This window comes from Palaemon carinicauda, chromosome 8 (assembly GCF_036898095.1).
Source record: "Palaemon carinicauda isolate YSFRI2023 chromosome 8, ASM3689809v2, whole genome shotgun sequence".
In the NCBI taxonomy this organism is placed as follows: domain Eukaryota; kingdom Metazoa; phylum Arthropoda; class Malacostraca; order Decapoda; family Palaemonidae; genus Palaemon; species Palaemon carinicauda.
Window position 1 is genome coordinate 162,360,935 of NC_090732.1, and position 26,197 is coordinate 162,387,131.

Consider the following 26,197-nt stretch of genomic DNA (forward strand, 5'->3'; position numbering starts at 1 on the left):
TGCCAATCAATAACATATAAGAAACATTTGTTGGGTATATCAGACTAAAAACTGTCTTACCCAAAACACCAACCATCCTTATCATTCAGTATTCTACTATACCTTGTACAGGATTAAACTACCTGGCAGAAGACAAAATTGTTACCAAGGTCATAGATTACCTTAAAATGCAAAAGAGGTTTCTGTCTTCTTTACTGTCATACTATAACTAAAGCATACGATTCAAACACTAACTTAAATAGTGGCATGATAGGTTTCATGACATGTTAAGGTACAAACCAAATAGTTATAGTACTGTATGTAGAAGCAAATAAATTCATACATGCTAACGTAATTGTTTAAAAAGTACATGTTAACAAGGTTAGACCACTGACTGATTTGTATTGCAGATGACTTTAAAAGAGAAAATCTCAACACTAAACAGGAACCGAATGAGACTCTTGTTTCAGTCAAGACCAAATCTAGTCTACAAAATCACAAACTGTGAAAAAGATGTCGTAGTGAAGATTTTGAGATGAATTAAATAAAAAAACTAAAAATCTTAACTCAATTAACTTAATTGAATATCCTACCAGAAAAAAAAACTTTTTCTGTATATTGCGCTTTACCACACAAGGTAAAATACAACTAGTTACTGGCCATCAAATGCCAGATGGTGTGGTGGTTCCCAGAGAGGAGAGGCCTTTTGTAGTTAGAGAGAGAACATGAAATGTTTATTTTGGGGTAGTCATAAACAGATTCAATGAGAAGCAATATGAACATCAGTGGAGTTTGATAAAAATAATACAGAAGTGATAAAAAAACATACAGCATCATTCACAAGACTTTTTTATTTCAAAAGAAATCTGTTACTATTACAGTTTATTTTCAATTCTTAAGATGCGCTTGTCATTCCGTCTTGTTATACAGTACACTGTAATACAGTACTGTACTGTATTCAGTATAGCGTAAAATGGCAGAACAAAGTGAAGTTATTTCATAGATAGAGATCTGTCCAAAAATAAGTAAAAATACTCTTCATATTTAGCAAATACCGCAGACGCTAAAAGAATATATATCTCTAACAAAAGGAAAATAATACAGCACTAAGTTTTCACCCAAAAATACCATAATTTATTGGTCAGGATTAGGTTAGCATGTTGAAAAGGGACGATTAGTAACATAGTAATGTGATGTCATAACTTTTCCAGCCATTGCTGCAAAAATAGCATATGTTACTTATAAATTATAACCCTTTGATTTGTACACTTGACAAAAATTAATATAAGACAAGCTGAAGTACACTTGAATGTAGAGAGACCACAAACAGCACTTGCGTAAGAATCAAAATAATATTAAATTATACTCCCTCTTAAACTTTACACCCATCTATAGCAATGGTTGAGAACTTCATGTACGGATCTCTAGAAAAATCTTTATATAACCTAAGATAAAGAAAACTATAAGTTGACAAATTTAATACTTTACTTATAGAACTCATGATCTGATTCATCCTTTTTAACATTATTTTTGTAAGCCTTTTCAAAGTCTTTGGCCAAGACGATATAACGGTTCTCTCTTACGGCATGCATGCCAGCCTCCTGACAAATAGCATTAATATCAGCACCGGATATACGGTCAGGACGCGCGACGTAATCTTCGAGATCGACATCTTCATTCAAATTCATCTGACCAGTGATCGTAGAGAAAATTAAACGCTTTTGTCTTCTGTCCGGCATGGGGAATTCGATCTTACGATCCAGACGACCTGGGCGAAGCAATGCAGGATCTAGGGTGTCTGCTCGGTTTGTAGCCATTATAACCTGTAATAGTAAATGGAATTAAAGACAACTATAAACCATTAGAACAATCAACACCATAATCAATAATGTGGTCTGCAAAATTTCACAGTACAGTAATGCTAAAATCAAGATAATAGAAAAATCTTGGGTAAATCACAATTATTATTATTGGGTTAGAATTCTCTTGCTTGAGGGTACACTCAGGCACACTATTCTATCTGATTTCTCTTCTTGTTTTGTTAAAGTTTTTACAGTTTATATAGGAAACATTTATTTTAATGTTACTCTTCTTAAAATATTTTATTTTTCCTTCTTTCCTCTCCTCACTGGGCTATTTTCCCTGTTGGGGCCCCTGGGCTTATAGCATTCTGCTTTTCCAACAAGGGTTGTAGCTTAGTAAGTAATAATAAGATCACAATTGCATGCTGTAAATGACAATACAATATGGCTGGAAGAAAGGGTTTGCTCTTGACAAATATATTCGATCTTAGTAAGTTAGCCTTGGCATCAATAGCCCATTGAGATAATTCCACTACAGATGGGGCACTTTTATAACTAGCTGGACAGTACATGGCATGATTTCTTACTCTAATTATGTCACTTATGTTTTACCTATATGTACAGTAAGCTGAATAGTCTTGCATACTTTCTACACACCAGGATTTTCTTTATACTGAACAGAGTAAAATATCTGTTTTTTTTTTTTTTTAAATACCGTATCTTCAAAATATGTAGTTTGTCAGTTATAAATTAGAACTCAAAATGCATTACCATCTAAACAGTCTGTTCTAAGGTAAGGTAAGGTATAAACATTAAACAGCCCCAAAACTGAAGAAGGTATCTAAACAAAATGGCCCCCAGTATTCACCATGCTTTAAATGGGGGGGAGGGGGGGGGGGGTCTTTAAGGTTGAGAGGAAATATGGCAGGTTCCCTAAATGTGAGGACTATAAATGTATGAATACTGTAATCTTAGGACGAAGTTTGGAGGGGGTGGAAATACTAATACAAAATATCAGGGATAATTGTCTTCAGGATCAGATATAAAACAGCTGGCTCAAAAACCACAAGTGAAATGGAGAAATATCCTAGCTCGCTGAGAGCATAATTCTATCCAAAGAACAATGGTTTGCATAAGTGTACAAATTCAGATGATGTGTCAGTAAAATGATATTTTAATTATAAAATAAATTTTTGAATATACTTACCGGTGAATATATAATAGCTGCTCCAGCGGCTCGACAGAAAACACACACAAAAACTCGCGAGCGATCGCTATGAAGGTTGCGGGTGTGCCCACCAGCGCCAACTATCGGCCAGATACCGCATATACATGTAAACAGACCCAATTTTTCTCATCCCGCTGGGTCTCTATCGGGGAGGAAGGGGGGGCCTTTAATTTATATATTCACCGGGTAAGTATATTCAAAAATTTATTTTATAATTAAAATATAATTTTTAAATATTTAACTTAGCCAGTGAATATATAATAGCTGATTCACACCCATGGTGGTGGGTAGAGACCAGAGTTAATTAAGTTTACAGCGTATATGCTTAGAGTTTTTGACAGTTATATCATAACAAAACCCAAATATATAAAGGTACCTGGTAAGGAAGTTGATTTAGACGATTACTCTGCCTTATTAGTCTGTCTTCCTCACGAAGCCCAGCGATCCTCTTAAGATGCTGAAAGATTCCCAGGAGCTGAAGTATTAAGGGCTGCAACCCATACAACAGGACCTCATCAAACCCCTAATCTGGGCACTCTCAAGAAATGACTTTGACCACCCGCCAAATCAACCAGGATGCGAAAGGCTTCTTAGCCTTCCGTACAACCCAAAAAACAATAATAAAAACATTTCAAGAGACAGATTAAAAAGGATATTGGAATTAGGGTAATGTAGTGGTAGAACCCTCACCCACTACTGCACTCGCTGCAACGAATGGACCCAGTGTATAGCAGTCCTCGTAAAGAGTCTGGACATCTTTTAAGTAAAATGACGCGAACACTGACTCGCTTCTCCAAAAAGTCGCGTCCATAATACTTTGCAGAGATTTATTTTGCTTGAAGGCCACGGAGGTTGCTATAGCTCTAACTTCGTGCGTCTTAACCTTAAGCAAACATCGGTCTTTCTCATTCAAGTGAGAATGAGCTTCTCGTATTAAAAATCTGATAAAATATGACAAAGCATTCTTTGACATAGGCAATGATGGTTTCTTAACTGAGCACCATAATGCCTCAGATTTACCTCGTAATGACTTAGTACGAGCTAAATAGAACTTAAGAGCTCTAACAGGACATAATACTCTTTCCAGTTCGTTGCCTACGATCTCTGATAAGCAAGGAATATCAAAAGATTTAGGCCAAGGACGAGAAGGCAGTTCATTTTTGGCCAGGAAACCAAGTTGAAGTGAACAAGTGGCTTTTTCTGTAGAAAAGCCGATGTTCTTACTGAAGGCATGAAGTTCACTGACCCTTTTAGCTGAAGCCAAGCACACTAGGAAAAGTGTCTTGAGGGTGAGATCCTTCAGGGAGGCTGAATGTAATGGCTCAAACCTGTCTGACATGAGGAACCTTAGGACCACGTCTAAGTTCCATCCAGGAGTTGCCAAACGACGTTCCTTAGAGGTCTCGAAAGACTTAAGGAGATCTTGGAGATCTTTATTGTTGGAAAGATCTAAGCCTCTATGTCGAAAGACCGAAGCCAACATGCTCCTGTAGCCCTTAATCGTGGGAGCTGAAAGGGAGCGAACCTTTCTCAGATGTAAAAGAAAATCTGCGATTTGGGCTACAGAGGTACTGGACGAGGACACAGATGCTGACTTGCACCAGTCTCGAAAGACTTCCCACTTCGACTGGTATACTCTAATGGTAGAAGCTCTCCTCGCTCTTGCAATCGCACTGGATGCCTCCTTCGAAAAGCCTCGAGCTCTTGAGAGTCTTTCGATAGTCTGAAGGAAGTCAGACGAAGAGCGGGGAGGCTTTGATGGACATTCTTTACGTGGGGCTGACGTAACAGATCTACCCTTAGAGGAAGACTTCTTGGAAAGTCTACCAGCCATTGAAGTACCTCGGTGAACCACTCTCTCGCGGGCCAGAGGGTAGCAACCAACGTCAACCTTGTCCCTTCGTGAGAGGCGAACTTCTGCAGTACCTTGTTGACTATCTTGAATGGTGGGAATGCATACAAGTCCAGAAGAGACCAATCCAGTAGAAACGCGTCTATGTGGATTGCTTCTGTATCTAGGACTGGAGAGCAATAGATTGGTAACCTTTTGGTCAACGAGGAGGCAAAGAGGTCTATGGTGGGTTGACCCCAAGTAGCCCAAAGACTCTTGCCCACGTCCTTGTGGAGGGTCCATTCCGTGGGTATCACCTGACCCCTCCGACTGAGACAGTCTGCCAAGACGTTCAAGTCCCCCTGGATGAATCTCGTCAACAGGGAGATGCCTCGATTTCTTGACCATAAGAGAAGGTCCCTTGCGATCTCGAGCAGCGTGAAGGAGTGTGTGCCTCCTTGCTTGGAGATGTACGCCAAAGCTGTGGTGTTGTCTGAGTTGACCTCTACCACTTAGTTTCGAAGAAGCTTTCGAATATCATCAAGGCCAAGTGGACTGCTAATAGCTCCTTGCCGTTGATGTGCATGCTCTTCTGACTTGAGGTCCACAGACCCGAGCATTCCCGACCGTCCAGGGTCGCACCCCAACCTAAATCCGACGCGTCTGAGAACAACACGTGGTTTGGGTTCTTGACTGCTAGGGATAGTCCCTCTCTCAGACTGATATTACTGTCCCACCATTTCAGGCATGCCTTTAGTGGTTCGGAGACTGGGAATGATACCGTCTCTAACGTCTTGTCCTAGTTCCAGTGAGAGGCTAGATGGAACCGGAGAGGCAGAAGGTGTAGTCTCCCTAGTGAGACAAACTGCTCCAGGGATGAGAGAGTCCCTACGAGACTGTTCCAACTCCTGACTGAACAAACGTTTTCTTTTCAGCATTAGTTGGACTTCGAGCTGGGCTTGTTCTATTCGGTGGCAGACGGAAAAGCCCGAAAAAACTGGACTGCGAATCTCCATCCCCAAATATAGAATAATCTGGGATGGGATCAGTTGGGACTTTTAGGTTGACCAAAAGTCCCAACTCCCTGGCCAGACTCAACGTCCAATGTAGATCCTGCAGACAGCGAAGACTGGACGATGCTCTGAGAAGCCAGTCGTCCAAGTACAGGGAGGCTCGGATCCCCGATAGATGGAGGGATTTTGCCACATTCCTCATGAGCCTCGTAAACACGAGAGGAGCAGGACTGAGGCCAAAGCACAGGGCTCGAAACTGGTACCCCACATTCCTGTAAACAAACCTCAGAAACGGTTGGGAATCCGGGTGTATAGGAATGTGGAAGTATGCCTCCTGAAGGTCGAGAGAGACCATCCAGTCGCCTTCCATTAATGCTGTCAAGACAGCCTGGTAGACTTCATCGTGAAGTTTGTCTTGACAATGAACACATTGAGCGCACTTGCCTCTTACGTACTCCTGCAGTGAACATGGCTGCCAGATCATTGGAGCCCTCCCTGAGGGACTTGTTCCTGCAGAGAACGTGGCTGTCAGATCATTGGAGCCATCCCTGAAAGCCTTGTTTATGCATGACATAATTGTACAGCAAAACTTCAAACGCTCGAAAAAACTCCTAACAGGAGATGGTCTAGCTCTGAAGTCGACCATAAAATCTTGGAGCGTCTCATGGCCAGGCGCCAGGGAGAGTCTATGAGGTTTGAGAAGTCTATCTGGGCAGAGGCAGGAACTCCCAAGACGAGAACTTCTCCCGTGTCATATCAGACTCTCGCTCTATAAGCCAGCTTAAAAGTAGGGAAAGCAAAGGCTGTCTCCCCCAAACTCCTCCTGGTGATAAACCAGTCGCCTAGCAAACGTAAAGCTCTCTTAGAAGAGCGAGAGAGCACTAGCTTATAAAACAACGGCTTCGAAGTAGCTAGGCCTAGTGTAAACTCTGACGTTTAGGCGAACGAGGAGCAGCAGTTACAAAAAGATCCGGACAAAGATCCTTAAAAATCAGCATGATTTATTTAAAGTCCATAGAGGGCTGAGCAGCTTTAGGCTCCTCTCCGTCTGACAGAGTCCTCAAGGGAATATCAGTAGGAGGGGGAACAGCAACTTCCTCATCTGAAGGAACCTTGTCCGACAATAGCCGAGTCTCAAGCAAGGGAGAGACCTGCCGTGGTGGCAATGCTTGATACACAGAGTCCACACGTAAAGGAGCAACAGTAGCAGTCAAGGACGCTATGTCATGTAACTGCTTAAAGGACTGACCAGCAACAACCAACAGGTGCGGGAGGACGCTCGACGTCAACTCGAGACTGCCTTGACTGCCTAGACTGAGCAGTCAAAACAACTCTTGACTGCGGTGCTTGACGCTCAACGTCAAAACAAGTCAACTTCGCTGGTTGGCGAACGTCCTGAACGTCAACAAGAGCATGCGGCAGCGGCTGAACGTCCACAAGCGGCTGAAAGTCAACACTGGACTGCATCGAGTGAGGCTCTACAAAACGTGACTGACGTGACTTTGTAACGTCAACGTCAACAGGACGAACAAAGGTTCGTTTGGGCGGCTGACGGCCAGGATCTCGATCAGCTAAGCGGCGAGGATCATCGTGAACCTGCTCAGCAGAATAGTCCTCCATAAGAGAGGCAAGCTTATTCTGCATGTCTTGCCGTACAACCCATTTAGGATCAACGGGAATGGTTGCGGTAAGAGACGAGGGTAACGTCTGTGACTGCAAAACCTTGCCTACAAAAAGACTCTCGGAGTCTGTGTTACGCTTTTGTTTAGGCGGCGAGCAGTCTTCCGATGACTGCATAGGGTCAGAGCTGGCCTAATAGTTAAAACCAGGACGCTGGACCTGTTCTGAAAGGACTGACTTTCGCTTAAAGGGCCTCGAAACCTTGTTCCTCGGTTTCTTATGCGAAAAGCCTTCGGATGACGAGGAGAAAAACGTCTCGCTCGTCTTATGGTAGGGGCGGTGTTGATGAGACACGCCTGAAACCATAGAGGGAACGTCTGTTCGCTGATCAAGTCCTCTCGAACCCATAAGTCGTACGACATTACTTCTCCCCTGGGCTTGGGAGCTTGCAAGAGGTCTCGGACTAGGCGAACGACAGGCACGAACAGACGAACCCTCGGTCGCAACATTGATAACACTTTGCGCAATTATCACTTTATCACTACGATTTTCTGTTTTGCACTTATTTCACTGAAATAGAATTTTTTAACAATTCACATTAGGTATGAATAAAACTGATTTCTACCTGAAGCACGCAATTCTACCCTCATCAAAAGGTTATAATTGCGAAATCAGTCGTATAATGTAAGCACATTAATACAAGCAAAAAACAGTAAACATATTTTAAGATAAAAAGATCAGTGGCTGGGAAGGAGACTAAACACTAGTTCATTCAAAACTACGTTTTCAATCTCTCACCGTACAGTGCCTTGGGACGAGAATAAAAACTAAAAACGTTTTATCCTTTCTCCCCGTACAGAGACTAGGGACGAGAGTAAAAAACTGACTCGAGAAAAAACGATACTCGCTTGGGACGAGAATAAAGATCGGAACGTTCTCTCTCCTCTCTCTCTCTCTTGATTTCGCACCGAAGAGAAGAGCCCACTTACCTTTCGTCAATAAACAGGTTATTTGACCAAACATTTAAGCTTTGAAAGAAGAATGAACAAAACGTCAGAATCAATTCACTCTTTCTGCAAAGTGAAACCGTGATACTCTCTCTCTCTATCGTAACGATAGAGCGCAAACTGCGTAGCATAAAAAAAAACTAAACGTTAGTTCATCTTTGAAACAGTACGAAGACTATTCAAAGAAAATCTTTCATAAAATATCTACTAAAAAATATTCATTTAATAAGTTTTAAATCATTTGCTCTGTAAAAGTTATTTACGATTGAAAGGGCTCAACGTTGTTTAACTTCGGTTTCCAAGTTAGGACCGCCTACTCTCAGGAAAGGTCGCATATAAACAAATCATTAAAATTTATCTTGATGTTTATTATAAATGGAAAGCTAATCGAAGAGGCCTAATAAAGGCGGTTGAGATATAAAATATATAGAGGAAAATCTATAATTAATTTATAACGTGATAAGATAATTGCTAAAAGCCTAAAACACACTTCCGTACTAAGGGAAGGGTCGGCCATTTAAAAGTCAAAGAAAGTCCAAAAAACAATCCAAAGTCATCAAAAATTAAATCTATCCAAAAACGAGTTCAAGATTTAAGTTGAAGATAAAACACCTGCACTGCGAAAGCTCAAACCAAAAGGAAGTACTTCACCAAATATGTTGAGAAAACTCCAGGTTATACAGCGAGTATTGATACGTCTTGTCGTTAAGGCCGACAGAGAAAAAATTGGGTCTGTTTACATGTATATGCGGTATCTGGCCGATAGTTGGCGCTGGTGGGCACACCCGCAACCTTCATAGCGATCGCTCGCGAGTTTTTGTGCGTGTTTTCTGTCGAGCCGCTGGAGCAGCTATTATATATTCACCGGCTAAGTTAAATATTTAAAAATAATATATTCCTACATATACACAAACCACTAACGGGCCTAATAACATAAAAAAAAAGTGGTTCATCAGCTCGCAGCAAGTAACTGACTTAGTCTGTAAATAAAAATGCTGGTACTCCTACCTGGTGATGGGCAAGCGTAACCACCCTAATGATCAGGCTAAAATCCAGGAAACATCAGTTTCCCTTTATTTTTATAGCTAAGCTAATGCTTTAAGCATGAGGCATATGAACATTGGGAAACTCATTGAAATACCAGTATTGTAAAATCTTACTGTCATACAGCATATTAGACATCATAACATAGGTCAGTGATACTTAAATTGCATTCAAAATAGATAAATAGCAATTAAAAAACCAGTTTAACTCAGTGGTCTTATATCATTTTCAAAACTAGCTACAACTCATATCATTTCAGGAAGGAAAATACATGAAATGAAAATGTAAAAGTGTCGGTACTATCTACCGCTTACACCCTAACATCATCAATCACTGTCCTCATTACATTACTTCTCCTTACCTTAAAGCATCATGATAAATGAACACTCCTCTGAAATAACAAAATCTATAACACTGACTATTACTGTATTTAAAATAAAGATCATCTTTACCTTGACATTTGTAGTTTGATCAAAACCATCCATCTGGTTAAGGAGTTCCAAAAGAATCCTCTGGACTTCTCGATCCGCACCAGTTTGTGCATCAAATCTCTTGGTGGCGATAGCATCAATTTCATCAATAAAAATAATCGCAGGAGAATTCTCTCTTGCTAGCCGGAATACATCACGCACCATACGTGGTCCTTCTCCCAAGTACTTCTGTACAAACTCGGATCCCACAACTCTGATGAACGACGCAGTTGTGTGGTGAGCAACAGCTTTTGCTAACATAGTCTTACCACATCCAGGGGGACCAAACATTAAAACACCTCTAGGTGGGTCAATTCCAATTTGTTTGTAAAGATCAAAGTGAGTAAGAGGTAACTCTACTGCTTCACGAATCTCCTGTTTCTGCATGTCTAGACCTCCAATATCTGAATATGCTACATCTGGTTTCTCATCAGCTTGTAACATTGAAATGGAAGAATCAGCTTCTGGTGGTAAAACATCTACTAATGCATTACTGTGTTTGTGAAGAGCAACAGATGCAGAAGGCTTGAGTAATTCTCGGTCAATAGTACTCAATATTCTAACATAATAATTAGAGCCTGTAGTAGATCCAACAATTCCGGTATTTTGATCCACGGCTTCTAAGAACTGACCAATAACCAGTGGTACACTCTGAATACGTTTAACCTGGAAACAAAATCACAATTACATTAGGTAACTACATATATTACCATAAACATGTGACAAAGATTCCAGTACTGTATTACATTTTGGGCTAGATTGTCTATGTTTCATGTTCAAATAGTCTTATGTATTAATTTACCTTTTCTTAAAAAATTCGAGAGAAAGCTATTTATTTTATTATCTCATATACAGTAATTCCTCCATTTTCTATGATTTACCAAGGACTAGATTATCAGTTTTCTTATATTTGACATGGAAATCGTAAATAAAAGTTTGCTGTATGTATGTTCTTACTTCTTTGTTTGCTCATACATATATTCAAAATATTTACATTTAGATTATGTTGAAAGATACATAAAAAGTCAGAGACAATAAATAAATAATCTAAGGGTGTAAAATTTGCCCATAAATATACAATGAGAAGACAGTATATTATGCTAGCCATATCTTCCCTCATGTTTGAGCATTTGGTACATACAGTATAGCATATATCGTGTATCTGAGGGAAAGGGTTCTTCATTGGTTAATAAGTAACCCTGAAATATTATGATTATGTCGTTACAATCCCCAGTGGTGTGGAAAATTACTACTAAAAGCCAATACTTATACAAACTAAAGTCTGTTCAATCAATCTCTACAAAAAACTTTGAGCCCAATTTTTCAAACTTAAATTTTCGAAGAAAAACTGCATCAACTTTTTTAATATTGACTGATCTTTGTCATTCAAACATGAAAAGATTGGGAATTCTATTGCCTAAAATGTGGAAAATCACTCCTTTTAAAATCAAATAACTTTCACATGACAAATAGTCCCAATTTACAGTGTCTTCAATATATTGATAAAACAATACAAATAAAATATTAAAATATCAAAGTTTCCTCTTTCAAATGTTTTATATTTAAAATTACCTTTCAAACACTTTTTAAATAAAAGAATTTGGTGAGAATCAATCAATTATATAGTTTGAAGTAACTCTAAAATAACACTGTTTTGATGGGACAGAGTCATTTCTACACATGTGATATATTATAAAATCATAACTAGGAGCAGACTAATCAAAATATTAAAAATTCATCACGCTACCTGATGAGACTGATAACATAAAATAAAAAAAAAAATCTAATAATATGAATTTGTCCTAACTATACAAGCCTGAGTCCTTTAATGAGAGTATGACTTCAACGAAGCTGGAACGGTTTTTAAAAACTTAACCAGGTAGTTTTAGCTACCTGTCAGTCAGCTAGGTACTCCTTTTTGACCTTAGGCCTGGGACTTGTGTGGAGGCTGAGGTAAGGAGTGTAACTTGAAGAGACTCTGGTTTGTAAATTTGTAATTTGTTCACACAAATACAAACCATTGTCCTTTAATAGGAGACTTATCCTTGTGGGGAGGAAGTTCCATGAACCAGAATCTAGCTGTCATGCCATCTTCCTATGAGTCAGAGAGTGATGTCACAGACATTAGGTTAGGTCCCTAATAAGACTGGTAATTGGTCAAAGTAGAACCTACTGTATGTCCTTGTTTAGGAAACGTTGACCAAATGCATATGCATCTATAGTTACTTGGTTTGAATACACTCTACGCATGCTCCTGTCATCTGGGAGAAAGATAAAGATACTGCCTATCAAATCTTGTTTGAAAAGAAAGGTTACTCAGTTAAGCATACCTGCAACTGATGTCTGGTCCCGCACATGGCAGCCACGACTACTGCATCGTACAAGAGATGAGGACAAATAAAAGGGTAGAAGGCCAGTTATTCTACCTCTCATTCTAGGCTTATGCTAAAACAGCTTTTTAGACGAGATGCAACTAGGTACATAGGAATGAACAATCAAACTATAATATTTTTAGAACAGTTACATTAAAGTAGATCTTTCATATATAAACTATAAAAACTTAGAAAAAAAAAAAAAAAAGAGGAAGAGAAACAAGATAGAATGGCATGCCTTAGTGTAGCCTAAAGTAAGAGATTATAAGTGGGAGGAAAAAGATGTCCGATGTTAGCAGACTCATGTCTCAAGACCTGAACCAATAACATTATTATTATTATTACTAGCCAAGCTACAACCCTAGTTGGAAAAGCAAGATGCTATCAGCCCAAGGGCTACAATAAGGAAAATAGCCCAGTGAGGAAAGGAAATAAGGAAATAAATAAATGATGAGAACTGAGTGCTTAGGAGGACCAGATATCCTCAACTTAGTGAGCTCTTGTCTGAGTTGGACCTCCAACCACTTAGCTTTTTCGGGTACCGTATAGGCACAATTAATGGTCTTAGGAAGCTACAGAAAAACAGTGTTCTTTGGAAGCTACAGAAAAACAGTGTTCTTTGATACTTTACTTTTTATCCAGCTAGTGTTAAGAAAAGTCTTAAAACAGTCCTGATAAGCTCATCATTCTGATGCCCTCTGGACACCTCCCGAGAAGAGACGGAGGACTCAAATCTAGTACAGTATTATATAGTGAGCCTCTGGGTCTTAGCCACAAATTCAGGGACAAGCTAAGGAGATCTCCTTTCATTAATTAGAATGAGTATTAATATACAAGATGCCAAAAACTTATCAACCAGCTCTGCTTAAGCTAATGTTAGCCAAAAAGTCTATACAGTATCTGTAAAGTCAAATAGTTTCATGGATTGAAGGTAACTCTGAAGGTGTGGTCAACAGAGAAGGTAGTTCTGTTGAGGTGTCAACAAGTCCAGCAGGAGACAGCTTTTTTCCCCCCCAATGTGCATGACCCAGATCAGAGCATGCCCTGAAGAGATCGAATGGGACTCAATCAGTCTCCCCTTTATAAAAAGAACTGCCTTGGTCCTCATGCCCCAGCGACTGACAGCATATTTTACATTCTGCATTGTGTAAAGGTGAGTGCAGTATCAGGAGGGGCACAGGGCATCATATGTATACCAGTCACTTTGTGGTTAAGAACCTAGCCAATGATTGCTCGCACACGGCACGGCATTCAAGAGGTCCTGGGTGGTCACCTGTTCTGGTTCCCAGTAACACGAGCACATAGGAACTTTCTGGTATGTGGACTGGCCACCAGAGGAGAGAACAGGCAACAGGTGATCTTGTTCCTGAGAGTTCATGGGAGCATCTCTGGTGGCCTCAGGGTCACAGGGAGAATGCTCACCCAGACTGAGGATCTTATTCCAGATCATGCTAACGTGAAGGAATGCCTCACCACGTAAAAGCAAGGAGATTGATGACTGGTTCCTCTCACCCCACCATGAATGAATGATTTAAAGTTTTCAGGCATCCTGAAAATTTTAAATTATTCATTCATGGTGGGGTGAGAGGAACGAGCCAATTTCTCTCCCTTCAAGCTTGTTCAGAAGGGCAGGGCCATTCATCCTGTCCAACAGTGCGCTTGCTTGATTTGGAATGAGCATAAGTCAGTGTCGCAGTAGGTAGTACACCAGCCAGTACACCAGCCACCCATTGAGATACTACTGCTAAAGAGTAATAATTGGGTCCTTTAACTGGCCAGACAGTACTACATTGGATCCCTCTCTCTGGATACGGTCATTTTGTCTTTGCCTACAGATACACTGAATAGTCTGGTCTATTCTTACCACATTCTGCTTTGTCCTCAATACACCTGACAACAATGAGATTACCAAACAATTCTTCTTCGCTCAATGGGTTAGCTACTGTAATGTAATTGTTCAGTGACTACTTTCCTCTTGGTATGGGTAGAAGAGATCCTTTAGCTATGGTAAGGAGCTCTTCTAGAAGGACACTCCAAAATCAACCATTGTTCTCTCGTCTTGGGTAGTACCATAACCTCTCTACCACGACCTTCAATTGTCTTGGATTAGAGTTCTCTTGCTTGGGAGTACACTCGGGCATGCTGTTCCACAGTACCTTATTTCTCTTCCTCTTCATTTTCAAGTTTTTATGGTTTATATATTTCAAGTTTTTATAGTTTATATATGAAGGATCTATTTTATTGTTGTTACTGTTCTTGAAATATGTTATTTTTATAATAAAATAAATTTTTGAATATACTTACCCGGTGATTATATAAGCTGCAACTCTGTTGCTCGACAGAAAACTCTACGTAAAAAATCCGCCAGCGATCGCTATGCAGGTAGGGGGTGTACTTCAACAGCGCCATCTGTCGTGCAGGTACTCAGTACTCAATGTAAACACAGAACTCAATTTTCTCCTCGGTCCACTGGGTCTCTATTGGGGAGGAAGGGAGGGTCCTTTAATATATAATCACCGGGTAAGTATATTCAAAAATTTATTTTATTATAAAAATAAAATTTTTCAATATTAAACTTAGCCGGTGATTATATAAGCTGAATCACACCCAGGGGGGTGGGTAGAGACCAGCAATAATTGTTTACATTATTATGAGCTAAGGATTTTTTATTTCATTTTAGCAGTTATTCAAAATAACAAACATAAAATAAATAAGTACCTGGTAAGGAAGTCGACTTAAACAATTACTCTGCCTTTTTAAGTACGTCTTCCTTACGGAGCCTCGCGATCCTCTTAGGATGCTGAGCGACCCCTAGGAGCTGAAGTATCAAGGGTTGCAACCCATACAACAGGACCTCATCAAAACCTCTAATCTAGGCGCTTCTCAAGAAATGACTTTGACCACCCGCCAAATCAAGTAGGATGCGAAAGGCTTCTTAGCCTTCCGGACAACCCAAAAACAATAATAAAACATTTCAAGAGAAAGATTAAAAAGGTTATGGAATTAGGGAATTGTAGTGGTTGAGCCCTCACCCACTACTGCACTCGTTACTACGAATGGTCCCAGAGTGTAGCAGTTCTCGTAAAGAGACTGGACATGGTCCCAGAGTGTAGCAGTTCTCGTAAAGAGACTGGACATTCTTAAGATAAAAAAGACGCGAACACTGACTTGCTTTTCCAATAGGTTGCGTCGATTATACTTTGCAGAGATCTATTTTGTTTAAAGGCCACGGAAGTTGCGACAGCTCTAACTTCGTGTGTCCTTACCTTCAGCAAAGCTTGGTCTTCCTCATTCAGATGGGAATGAGCTTCTCGTATTAACAGTCTGATAAAATAGGATAAAGCATTCTTTGACATAGGCAAAGATGGTTTCTTAACTGAACACCATAAAGCTTCAGACGGGCCTCGTAAAGGTTTAGTTCGTTTTAAATAGAACTTAAGAGCTCTTACAGGGCATAAGACTCTTTCTAGTTCATTTCCAACCATACGATAAGTTTGGAATATCGAAAGATATTGGCCAAGGCCGAGAAGGCAGCTCGTTTTTGGCTAGAAAACCAAGTTGTAGAACATGTAGCCGTTTCGGATGAGAATCCGATGTTCTTGCTGAAGGCATGAATCTCACTGACTCTTTTAGCTGTGGCTAAGCATACCAGGAAAAGTGTCTTTAAGGTGAGATCTTTCAGGGAGGCTGATTGTAGCGGTTCGAACCTGTCTGACATAAGGAATCTTAGTACCACGTCTAAATTCCAACCAGGTGTAACCAAACGACGCTCCTTCGTGGTCTCAAAAGACTTAAGGAGGTCCTGTAGATCTTTATTGTTGGAAAGATCTAAGCCTCTGTGACGGAAGACTGATGCCAACATGCTTCTGTAACCCTTGATAGTGGGAGCTGAAAGAGATCGTTCTTTCCTCAGATATAAGAGGAAGTCAGCTATTTGAGTTACAGAGGTACTGGTCGAGGAAACGGATACTGACTTGCACCAGTTTCGGAAGATTTCCCACTTCGATTGGTAGACTCTAAGGGTGGACGTTCTCCTTGCTCTAGCAATCGCTCTGGCTGCCTCCTTCGAAAAGCCTCTAGCTCTCGAGAGTCTTTCGATAGTCTGAAGGCAGTCAGACGAAGAGCGTGGAGGCCTTGGTGTACCTTCTTTACGTGTGGCTGACGTAGAAGGTCCACCCTTAGGGGAAGTGTTCTGGGAACGTCTGCTAGCCATCGAAGTACCTCGGTGAACCATTCTCTCGCGGGCCAGAGGGAAGCAACTAGCGTCAACCTTGTCCCTTCGTGAGAGGCGAACTTCTGCAGTACCTTGTTGACAATCTTGAACGGAGGGAATGCATATAGATCTAGATGTGACCAATCTAGGAGAAAGGCATCTATATGAACTGCTACTGGGTCCGAGATTGGTGAGCAAAATATTGGGAGCCTCTTGGTCATCGAGGTTGCGAAGAGATCTATGGTTGGCTGGCCTCAGGTGGCCCAAAGTCTCTTGCATACATCCTTGTGGAGGGTCCATTCTGTTGGAATTATTTGTCCCTTCCGACTGAGACAATCTACCATGACATTCAAGTTGCCTTGGATGAACCTCGTAACTAGTGATATGTCTAGACCTTTTGACCAGGTGAGGAGGTCCCTTGCGATCTCGTACAACGTCAGAGAGTAGGTCCCTCCTTGCTTGGAGATGTACGCCAAAGCCGTGGTGTTGTCCGAGTTCACCTCCACCACTTTGCCTTGAAGGAGAGACCTGAAGCTTTTCCAGGCCAGACGTACTGCCAGTAGCTCCTTGCAGTTGAAATGCATTGTCCTTTGACTCGAGTTCCATAATCCCGAGCATTCCCGACCGTCTAATGTCGCACCCCAGCCTACGTCCGATGCGTCCGAGAAGAGAACGTGGTTGGGAGTCTGAACAGTCAGGGGAAGACCCTCTCTTAGGTTGATATAGTCCTTTCACCAAGTCAGACAAGACTTTATATTTTCGGAAACCGGGATCGAGACCGCTTCTAGCGTCTTGTCCTTTTCCAGTGAAAAGCTAGATGGTATAGAAGAGGACGGAGGTGTAGTCTTCCTAGTGACACAAATTGATCCACGGATGACAGCGTCCCTACCAGACTCATCCACAGCCTGACTGGGCAGCGTTCCTTCTTCAGCATCTTCTGGATGGATAGCAGGGCTGGGGGCTGATCGTCTTGTTCAGCAACGTCCTCATCAGAGGGTTCCTCATCCGAAACTGATGAGGAAACGGCAACGGAGTGGGCAACGTCTGACTCGCTGAATCCCGTCGCACTGGTGGATGCGTGACGGAGCCGGACGCAATATCATGGAACTGCTGCACAGTCTGTGAACTGTCAACAACCATGGGTGCGCGAGGAAGTACAGCGTCAACCCGAAACTGTCTAGACCGTCTGGGTTGTGCAGTCAACACCCTACCGGGTTGCTGAGGTTGACGCACTGCGTCACAACCAGTCACCTCTGCTGGTTGTTGAACGTCCTGAACGTCAACAACCACCTCCGAGCGTCGCCTAACGTCAACGTGCGGCTGGCAACCCACACTGGGTCGCATCGGTGGAGGAACCACCTCAACTGGCAGACGCGAGTAGGTTACCTCAGCGTCAACAGGGCGCACAACCGACCGGTTGGAAGGTTGTTGGCCAGAAGGAGGAACCACCTCAACTGGCAGACGCGAGAAGGTTACCTCAGCGTCAACAGGGCGCACAACCGACCGGTTGGAAGGTTGTTGGCCAGAAGGTTCTTCTCCGCATTTAAGTCCTCTATCAAGGACGCAAGCTTGGACTGCATGTCTTGCAGCAAAGCCCATTTAGGGTCTACGGGAACAGGTGTGGCAACAGACGGGGTTAGCGACTGAGGCGGAACCGTTTACCATCCCTGAAAGCCTTGTTATGTGTGACATAATAGTACAGCAAAACTTCAAAGGCTCGACAAAAGCTGAGAAGTTGACCTGTAAACAACTTGGAGCGTCTCCTGGCTAGGCGCCAGGGAGAGTCTACCAGAATTGAGAAGTCTATCTGGGCAGAGGCATGAACTCCCAAGCCGAGAACTTCTCTCGTGTCATATCAGACTCTCGCTCTATAAGCCAGTTTAAAAGAAGGGAAATCAAAGGCTGTATCCCCCAAACTCCTCCTGGTGAAAAAACCAGTCGCCTAGCCAATGTAACGCTCTCTAGGAGAGCGAGAGAGCACTAGCTTAAAAACAACGGCTTCGAAGTAGCTAGGCCTAGTGTAAGTTCTGACGTTAAGGCGAACGAGGAGCAGCAGTTACAAGATCCGGACGAAGATCCTTAAAAAAATCATCATGATTTAATTAAAGTCCATAGGAGGCTAAGCAGCTTAAGGCTCCTCTCCATCTGACAGAGTCCTCAAGGGAATATCAGTAGGAGGGAGAACAGCAACTTCCTCATCTACAGGAACCTTGTCCGATAAAAGCTGAGTCTCTCACTGGTGCATTAGTAGCGGACCAGAACGCAACGTCATGTAACTGCTTGACAGTCTGTGAACTGTCAACAACTGAACTGTCAACCACAACAGGTGCGTGAGGACGTACAGCGTCCACTCGAGACTGCTTTGACTGTCTAGACTGAGCAGTCAAAACAACTCTAGAATGCGGAGGTTGACGCACCGCGTCAAAACAAAACAACTTAAGAGTGTTGTTGTACCTCGCGAACGTCAACGGAAGGTTCCGTGCGTCGCTGAACGTCAACATGCGGCTGGCAGGGTACACTGGAACGCATGGGTGGCGGGACTCTCTCAGCTGGAGTGCGGCAGAAGGTCGCCTCAGCGTCCACAGGACGCACAACCGTGGTTGGTTGTAGGCTAGAGGTTGGTGCAGTGTCAACCTTCTCCGCACGAAAGTCCCGCATCAATGACGTTAACTGAGACTGCATGGTCTGCAGCAAAGACCACTTAGGGTCTACAGGAGCAGGTGCGGCAACAGACGGTGTGACTGCCTGATGCGGTACCGCTTTGCCTCTCTTAGGAGGTGAGCAGTCGTCGGAAGACTGCAGCGAGTCCGAACTGACCCAGTGGCTACAACTGGGCCGTTGGACTTGCGCGGAAGGGACCGACTTGCGCTTAATAAGCCGCGAGACCTTGGTCCATGGTTTCTTACGAGAAACCTCTTCCGCAGACGAGGAATAAATGGGCTCTCTCGTCTTTGTGTGGGTGGGGCGATCTTGGGTAGATACGCCCGAAACCACGGAGGGAAACGTCTGTTCGTTGATCAAGGCCTCTCGAACCCATAAGTCGTTCGACATTACTTCTCCCCTGGGCTTGGGAGCTTGCAAGAGGTCCCGGACTAGGTGAACGACAGGCACGAACAGACGAACCCTCGGACGCAACACTGTAACACTTTGCGCATATCACTTTATCGATTTTCTGTTTTGCACTTATTTCACTGAAATCGAAACTTTTACTGATTTCTACCCTTCATTAAAAGGTAGTAATTGCGAAATCAGTCGTATAATGCAGCTCATTAATACCAGCAAAAAACAGAAAACATATATTTAGTGGCTGGGAAAGAGACTAAACACTAGTTCATATAAACTACGTTTTCAATCTCTCACCGCACAAAGCCTGGGGACGAGAATAAAAACCTAAAAACGTTTTACCTTCCTCCCCGTACAGAGACTAGGGACGAGAGTAACACGAGAACAACGTTACCCGCTTGAACGGAACGTTTTCTCTCCTCTCTCTCCCTCCGTCTCTATCTCTCTCTCTCTCTTGATTTCGCACCTAAGAGAAGAGCCCAATTATAAATCGTCAAAAAAAAAAACATGTTATTTGACTAAAGGAAAAAACTGAAAGGTTTTCCAAATAAAAAGTTCCTTTAAATTAGAATTTAAAACATTTAAGCTAAGAAAGAAAGAACAAAACGTCAGAATCGATTTACTCTTACTGCAAAGTGAAACCGTGATAAAATCTCTCTCTATCGTAACGATAGAGCGCATGTTGAACGTCCTGAACGTCAACAACTGCGTAGCCTAAAAAACTAAACGTTAGTTCATCTTTGAAAACAGTACGAAGACTATCAAAGAAATTCTTTCATAAAACATTACATTTAAAAAGTTTTAAATTCTTTAAAGGCTAAATACGATATAACGGGCTCAACGTTGATTAACTTCGGTTCCAAGTTAGGACCGCCTACTATCAGGAAAGGTCGCATATAAACAAAACATTAAAATTTATTTTTATATGTTTATAATAAATGGAAAGTTAATCGAAGAGGCCTAATAAAGGCGGAGAGATATAAAATATATAGATCTATAACGTGATAAGAAAAATTACTAAAAACCTAAACACACTTCCGTCTAAGGGAAGGGTCGGCCATTTAAAAGTGAAAGAGAGTCCATACTCTCTTTGTCACCATAATTAAATCTATCCAAAACGAGTTCAAGTTTTGAGATGAAGATAAAACACCTGCATAGCGAAAGCTCAAAACTAGAATAGTGTACTTCACCAAATAGTTGTGAAAACAAATCCAGTTAGTAACAGCGAATTAGTAGGTCTTGCCGGTAGCCCGACAGAGAGAAAATTGAGTTCTGTGTTTACATTGAGTACTGAGTACCTGCACGACAGATGGCGCTGTTGAAGTACACCCCCTACCTGCATAGCGATCGCTGGCGGATTTTTTACGTAGAGTTTTCTGTCGAGCAACAGAGTTGCAGCTTATATAATCACCGGCTAAGTTTAATATTGAAAAATTTTATTTCGACTGTTTATTCTTCTCTTGCACTTTATTTTTTTTCCTTGTTTCCTTTCCTAACTGGGCTATTTTTCCCTGTTGGACCCCTAGGGCTTATAGCATCTTGCTTTTTCAACAAGGATTATTGCCTAGCTTGAAATAATAATAATAATAATGCCGAGACGCATTTCCACTCTCTTGTCTAAGTGAAGAGGAACCGGTTCACATAACGCGGCATTCCAAACGACAGTGTGATGGTCGGTTCAGAACAAGACCGAGTACTGTAAAGTAACAGTGTAAAATACTGTACTGTGTACAGATACACATTCCCAGTTTGGGAGGAAATCATAAGGCATCTTACAAGACTCCTGTCAATAGGTCTTCATAGGCTTCTTTAATATTTTCTTCCTCCATGCATGCACTTCACCTTTTGTCAGAATGTTATTCCCCCTCCTTTCCAAGACTGTCTCCCTCAAGAAATTCATGCAAATAACATACATATAGTGTAATCCAAATTCCTTTTAAATTTTTTCATATTAGTACATATCCATTTACAATTTTCATGGATTCTTTTTATAGTGCTCCCTCTGAAGCTCAAAAGAAATAAAAATCAATATTCTTATAGTTTGAATTTGCCAATCTGTGGCCCTAATTCCTCCCGGAAATCCCCCCTTGGTCTTGGAACTGGCAGCGTCTTGACACCACCAAAGACGAGGCAAAGTAGCAGCAGTGTACAATCTTCTAACTAGCCTTCTTTGGAGCTGATGTCGTGGAAATCAATAACAATGTTCATAAGGAGAATGAGGCCATAGGGGCTTTGTCAAAAGCAACAGAATCACCAGTCAGTGCCACACCTTTCAGTGCCTCCAAGGGTAAAGTAGTGGTTGGGAAGACACAACAGGGGAAGCTTTAGGAGTCCTAGAGAAAAAAAAAAAAAAAAAAAAAAAAAAAAAAAAAAAAAAAAAAAAAGAGCTTCTCCTACTGATGGAGCATCAGCAATGCCCAAGGAAAACCTACTTCCTCTGGTTTAAGTTGGTTTTATACATCCACATACAGTGAGACGATGATTGCGAACAGTAATGCAACCCACAAAAGAACCATGGAAGATGAGATTAATGGTAGGTTTGCACAAAAACCTGTCACATATTTGCAACTTCCTCCATAAGCAACTGCATATTCTTGTATTTTCATTTAATTCATCCAGATTTAAGCCGAACTCAACAGCATGTAACCATACTTATCCATCTATTTTAAAGAGAAAGTAAAAGTTCAAAACAGCCAAAATCTCAGCTACAACAAGAATGTGTACTTCATGCAGCCAAATTCAAAAGTGAGTGTCTAGCCAAGAGATAAGTGGGTGGCGCTTACCCACCACCACCACCACCCGCCGGCAGTTACAACTACCTCGTTAAATTCATAATGATTGTTCCAGCTTCAATGAAGACATACTCCTATTAACAGACAATAATTCGTATTCACATAGGAACAAATCATTAATCTAAAAAAAAAAATCAATAAAAGGACATGTAATATCTCAAAATACTGTAGCACAATAAAAGTCATCCAAACCAGCAGAGAGCAGACAGCCTCTTTGAAATACATAAAAATTGTCAAATGAACTTGCTTCATACCTCCTCCTGAGCATGTCTATATTCTTTTTTCAGATTTTGTAGTTCATCTTTAATATAATCCTCTTGCACACGCAAATACTCAAGGTTTTGAAGTAATCTCTTGTATATATTATAGTCGTCTCTTGCTGACTCATCGCTAACCATAGTAAGCCCTCCTACAGCTGGACCTTTCACATCTGCTGTCTCCTCCACCTGAAAAACACAAAAAAAAAAATTCCAAATAGTACAGAACTGTATTGTACTTACATATTGAAGTTAAGAGCGAACAAATATCAAGAACAAGACATAGTATAATCTAACCAACTGTATGTAACTTTGACAAAATTTATTATTGAGTAAAACAATACAATAAAAATAAATTTCCACCATTTTCAACGATAAAGTCACACCTCAATATTCGGGTTTGTGGATTCATTTATTCTCCATAAGTTTAATAGGGGCTGGGGCGTAATAACATGTATTGTTCGATTGAAATGTGGTTTATTTCTCACTCTAACTCCATTGCTTACATTTGGGAGGCTAATGGCGAGTTATGGCGTATGAGTTGCTTGAATTTGCTTTTGCCAGCTGTTTTTTGGTATGACAAACATTACCTACCGTTTTAACCAATTACGAGCTTCTAATTATTCCTTCACAAGTTCCTGGATGTTGTTCTACACCAGCCCTTTTTTCCCACTCTCCCTTCAAGTTTCAGCTTCACCATCATGGCATAGACATCTCCAAGAGGGAAGCACTGTACAATTCATTTCTAAATTTAATGTAATTTCATTGTGTCGCCAATTATGATTAAAATGCCCTCCGTTCAGTGTATAGTTATTGTTGCTCATGTGAAAGTAGAAAATATTCCCGAAATAATGACCCATGGGGTTGCGAACGCAGCTCAACATGTACCGCTTGCCAGAACAGAGGAGCAGTGATATAATGTTAACTTCGTGAGTGCAGTAAGCCACAAAGGAGCAAAAACCATTAGAAGGACATGAAGTGAATCATAGATAATTATTATACTTTATATTTTTCCAACTAATTATCTTGTTTAATATGCATTTCTGACCATTATTATTACTGTACTGTAAATTACTAATTTTGGGGCATTTTCTCACCTAAAAAAAACCCGGATTCACACTGAGGTTACCCATAATTGTCTTTATATAAAGGGGTCCAAAAACTCAAACGGGTGGTTTGCCCAAACAATCATGGTCAGAAATGCATAAAACCAAAGATAGCAAATAGGAAAACTATATGGTTCATGTACTTGGTTGAAAATCAAAGTATCATATATTTACCAATCTTATCTCAGATTTTCTTACATATTTCTATTCTACGATAATATGAATTCATTTTGTATAAATTGTGCCTAGTAATTATTTAATTTAAGTACCCAAAAATTTTGTGAAATTCTGACTAATGTTTTACCCCCCAACCCCCCCAAAAAATACCTTTACTTTTCTCGTTTCATATTATGACCTATATGGGTTTGACCCACTTACTGGCTGTCACAAATTGTTCCCTAGCACTTCAACCACTAAAAGAATAAAAACTGATGCACAAATAAAGTTTTCATCATTTTTTTTCCAATACAAGCCAGAGTAGAGCTCGACCCCGTCACACCTAAATAGGTTAGTAAAATAGTGAAACCTATCCAGGGTTAAGTATGGGGGTGTTTGTAGTAATCCAGGCATAGCCATGAAGAATTCCCTAAAAAACGGGATGGAAAACTCTAGGGGTCTATTGATCTACTAAGGCTTTCGTGTTTTAAACGTTTTTGATGATAATGTCTGGCAGAAAATCAGTTTCTTTTTATTTATGGTAATGGCTACATCTACCCCTAGGGGTATATGTATGATGACGACCATGCTCCATAACTCCCTTCTTTTCATTACTATCACTAAGAATGCTGCAGTCTAAGGGGGTATTATCCCCTGTTAGGTACGAAAGTAAGGACACGGCTTGTAAGTTGGGTTAGGTGGTGTTAAATAACCGCAGGAGGTCCTATCGCTCGTTATACAAAAAAAGCAACTACAAAGTTTCACCAATTTGCACTTAACACTAAATAAAACAAAAGGGGTGTATGTATGATAGCAGCCACCTGTATGTATGATGCCAGAATACTAAGAATACGGCAGTGTAAGGGAAGTTGCAGGGGGGCATTAGGGCCCCCTTAGGTAAGGGGGTTAAGGATATGGGTTGCAGGGTACGTGGGGAGGGGGGAGTTTAGGAATGCACTGCTGATATACAAAGGCTCCAAAACAAGTATAAGGGTTATTTCATGGTGTTTCGAACATGTTTGATGACGATAACTGGCGGGCTTCAGTTAGTAATGGTAATCATCCGACCTTAACTCAATACGTATGAGTTTCCATAGTCACCAAAAATGTTCAAATCACCACAAAATTCACTTTCAACCAGACATATTTTCTCCTTAACGATTATTGTATATTTCTATAACCCAGTAGAAGAATCTTGGCCCAATAACATGGCACGCTATAATATGCAGTTTAAGGTGGGGTCTAACCTGTAGTTTAGGTTTTATAACTACTACCATACACTTAAAATACACTTCTTTCCAAATAAAATGGCCTTTCGCTAATTTTATTTTGTTTATATTCCAGTAATTTTGGATATATAGCACATATGAGATTTCTTGAGGTCGGCGGCTAGACAAAGCTTTTCTTACCATCAAAATAATTTGGGTTACGTTAATTCCATGAAATTCCTGCACTCAATCTGGTCTGTATAACATCCACAATCAAGTATACGACATTTTTAAGCAATAAATGTATTAATATTACCTTTTCGGTCGCTACGCTTATTCCTATTTCTTCCATGACTGATGAACAACTTTTGACGAGTCACAAACTTTCGACTTCTCACTCATATAAACAATGGCAACACATCTTTATAAAACAATGTCAAATTGGCTCTACATCTTTTGAAAAAGATATATCTGATAAAATTATATCTTGGAATTCATTATCATATATAAATATAATTTTAAAGATGTCCTTTGATATAAATAACTATAACAAATGCAAAACTTGAAAATAAAAAAAAACTTCCTTAATTTACTATATGAAGCATAGAATTTGCCTTTTATCACCTTTCTATGTGTAGGTTATGACATAGCTCAGTTCTCTCAAACTTTTAGCAATAGTTCCCAAACCATACATCCTTAAATATCTTCAAGTTTTCATTTTTTTTTGTTAATCGAAAAGAATTTATAAAGATAGGTTGTTGAAAAGACAGAATAATTCTGATAGAGTTTTATGATGATATAGGACATGAGGCTTTTGTCTTGCAGTGGGTTAGAAACGTACACATTTGTTGTCTTACACACACACACACACACACACACACACACACATATATATATATATATATAATCACCATCATCTGTTGCTAATCCATTGCAAGACAAAAGTTTCAGACGTCTTTCCACTTGCCTTTGTTTATGGTCTTTCTATGCCAGTCTATACCTGCAATTTTATCTTAGTTCGTCAATCAATCGCCTT

At 40.7% G+C, this 26,197-nt stretch overlaps 1 protein-coding gene across 1 annotated transcript; it reads right to left on the reverse strand.

The window, feature by feature from the left end:
- Positions 1 to 1,086: 1,086 nt before the first annotated feature.
- On the reverse strand, positions 1,087 to 25,607 carry LOC137646074 (26S proteasome regulatory subunit 6B-like). The gene is made up of 4 exons (XM_068379241.1): positions 25,478 to 25,607; positions 22,689 to 22,880; positions 9,977 to 10,660; positions 1,087 to 1,802 (listed from the first exon to the last, which is right to left on the reverse strand). The coding sequence occupies exons 1-4, from the start codon at positions 25,511 to 25,513 to the stop codon at positions 1,464 to 1,466; spliced, it is 1,251 nt and encodes a 416-aa protein (XP_068235342.1). The 5' UTR covers positions 25,514 to 25,607; the 3' UTR covers positions 1,087 to 1,463.
- Positions 25,608 to 26,197: the final 590 nt, after the last annotated feature.

Coding starts and splice junctions, on each gene's coding strand:
- LOC137646074 (XM_068379241.1), bottom strand. CDS start 25,513: ATGGAAGAAATAGGAATAAGCGTAGCGACCGAAAAG. Junction 22,881..25,477: donor TAAGCGTAGCGACCGAAAAG/GTAATATTAATA, acceptor TGTGTTTTTCAG/GTGGAGGAGACAGCAGATGT. Junction 1,803..9,976: donor ATCAAACTACAAATGTCAAG/GTAAAGATGATC, acceptor TTACTATTACAG/GTTATAATGGCTACAAACCG.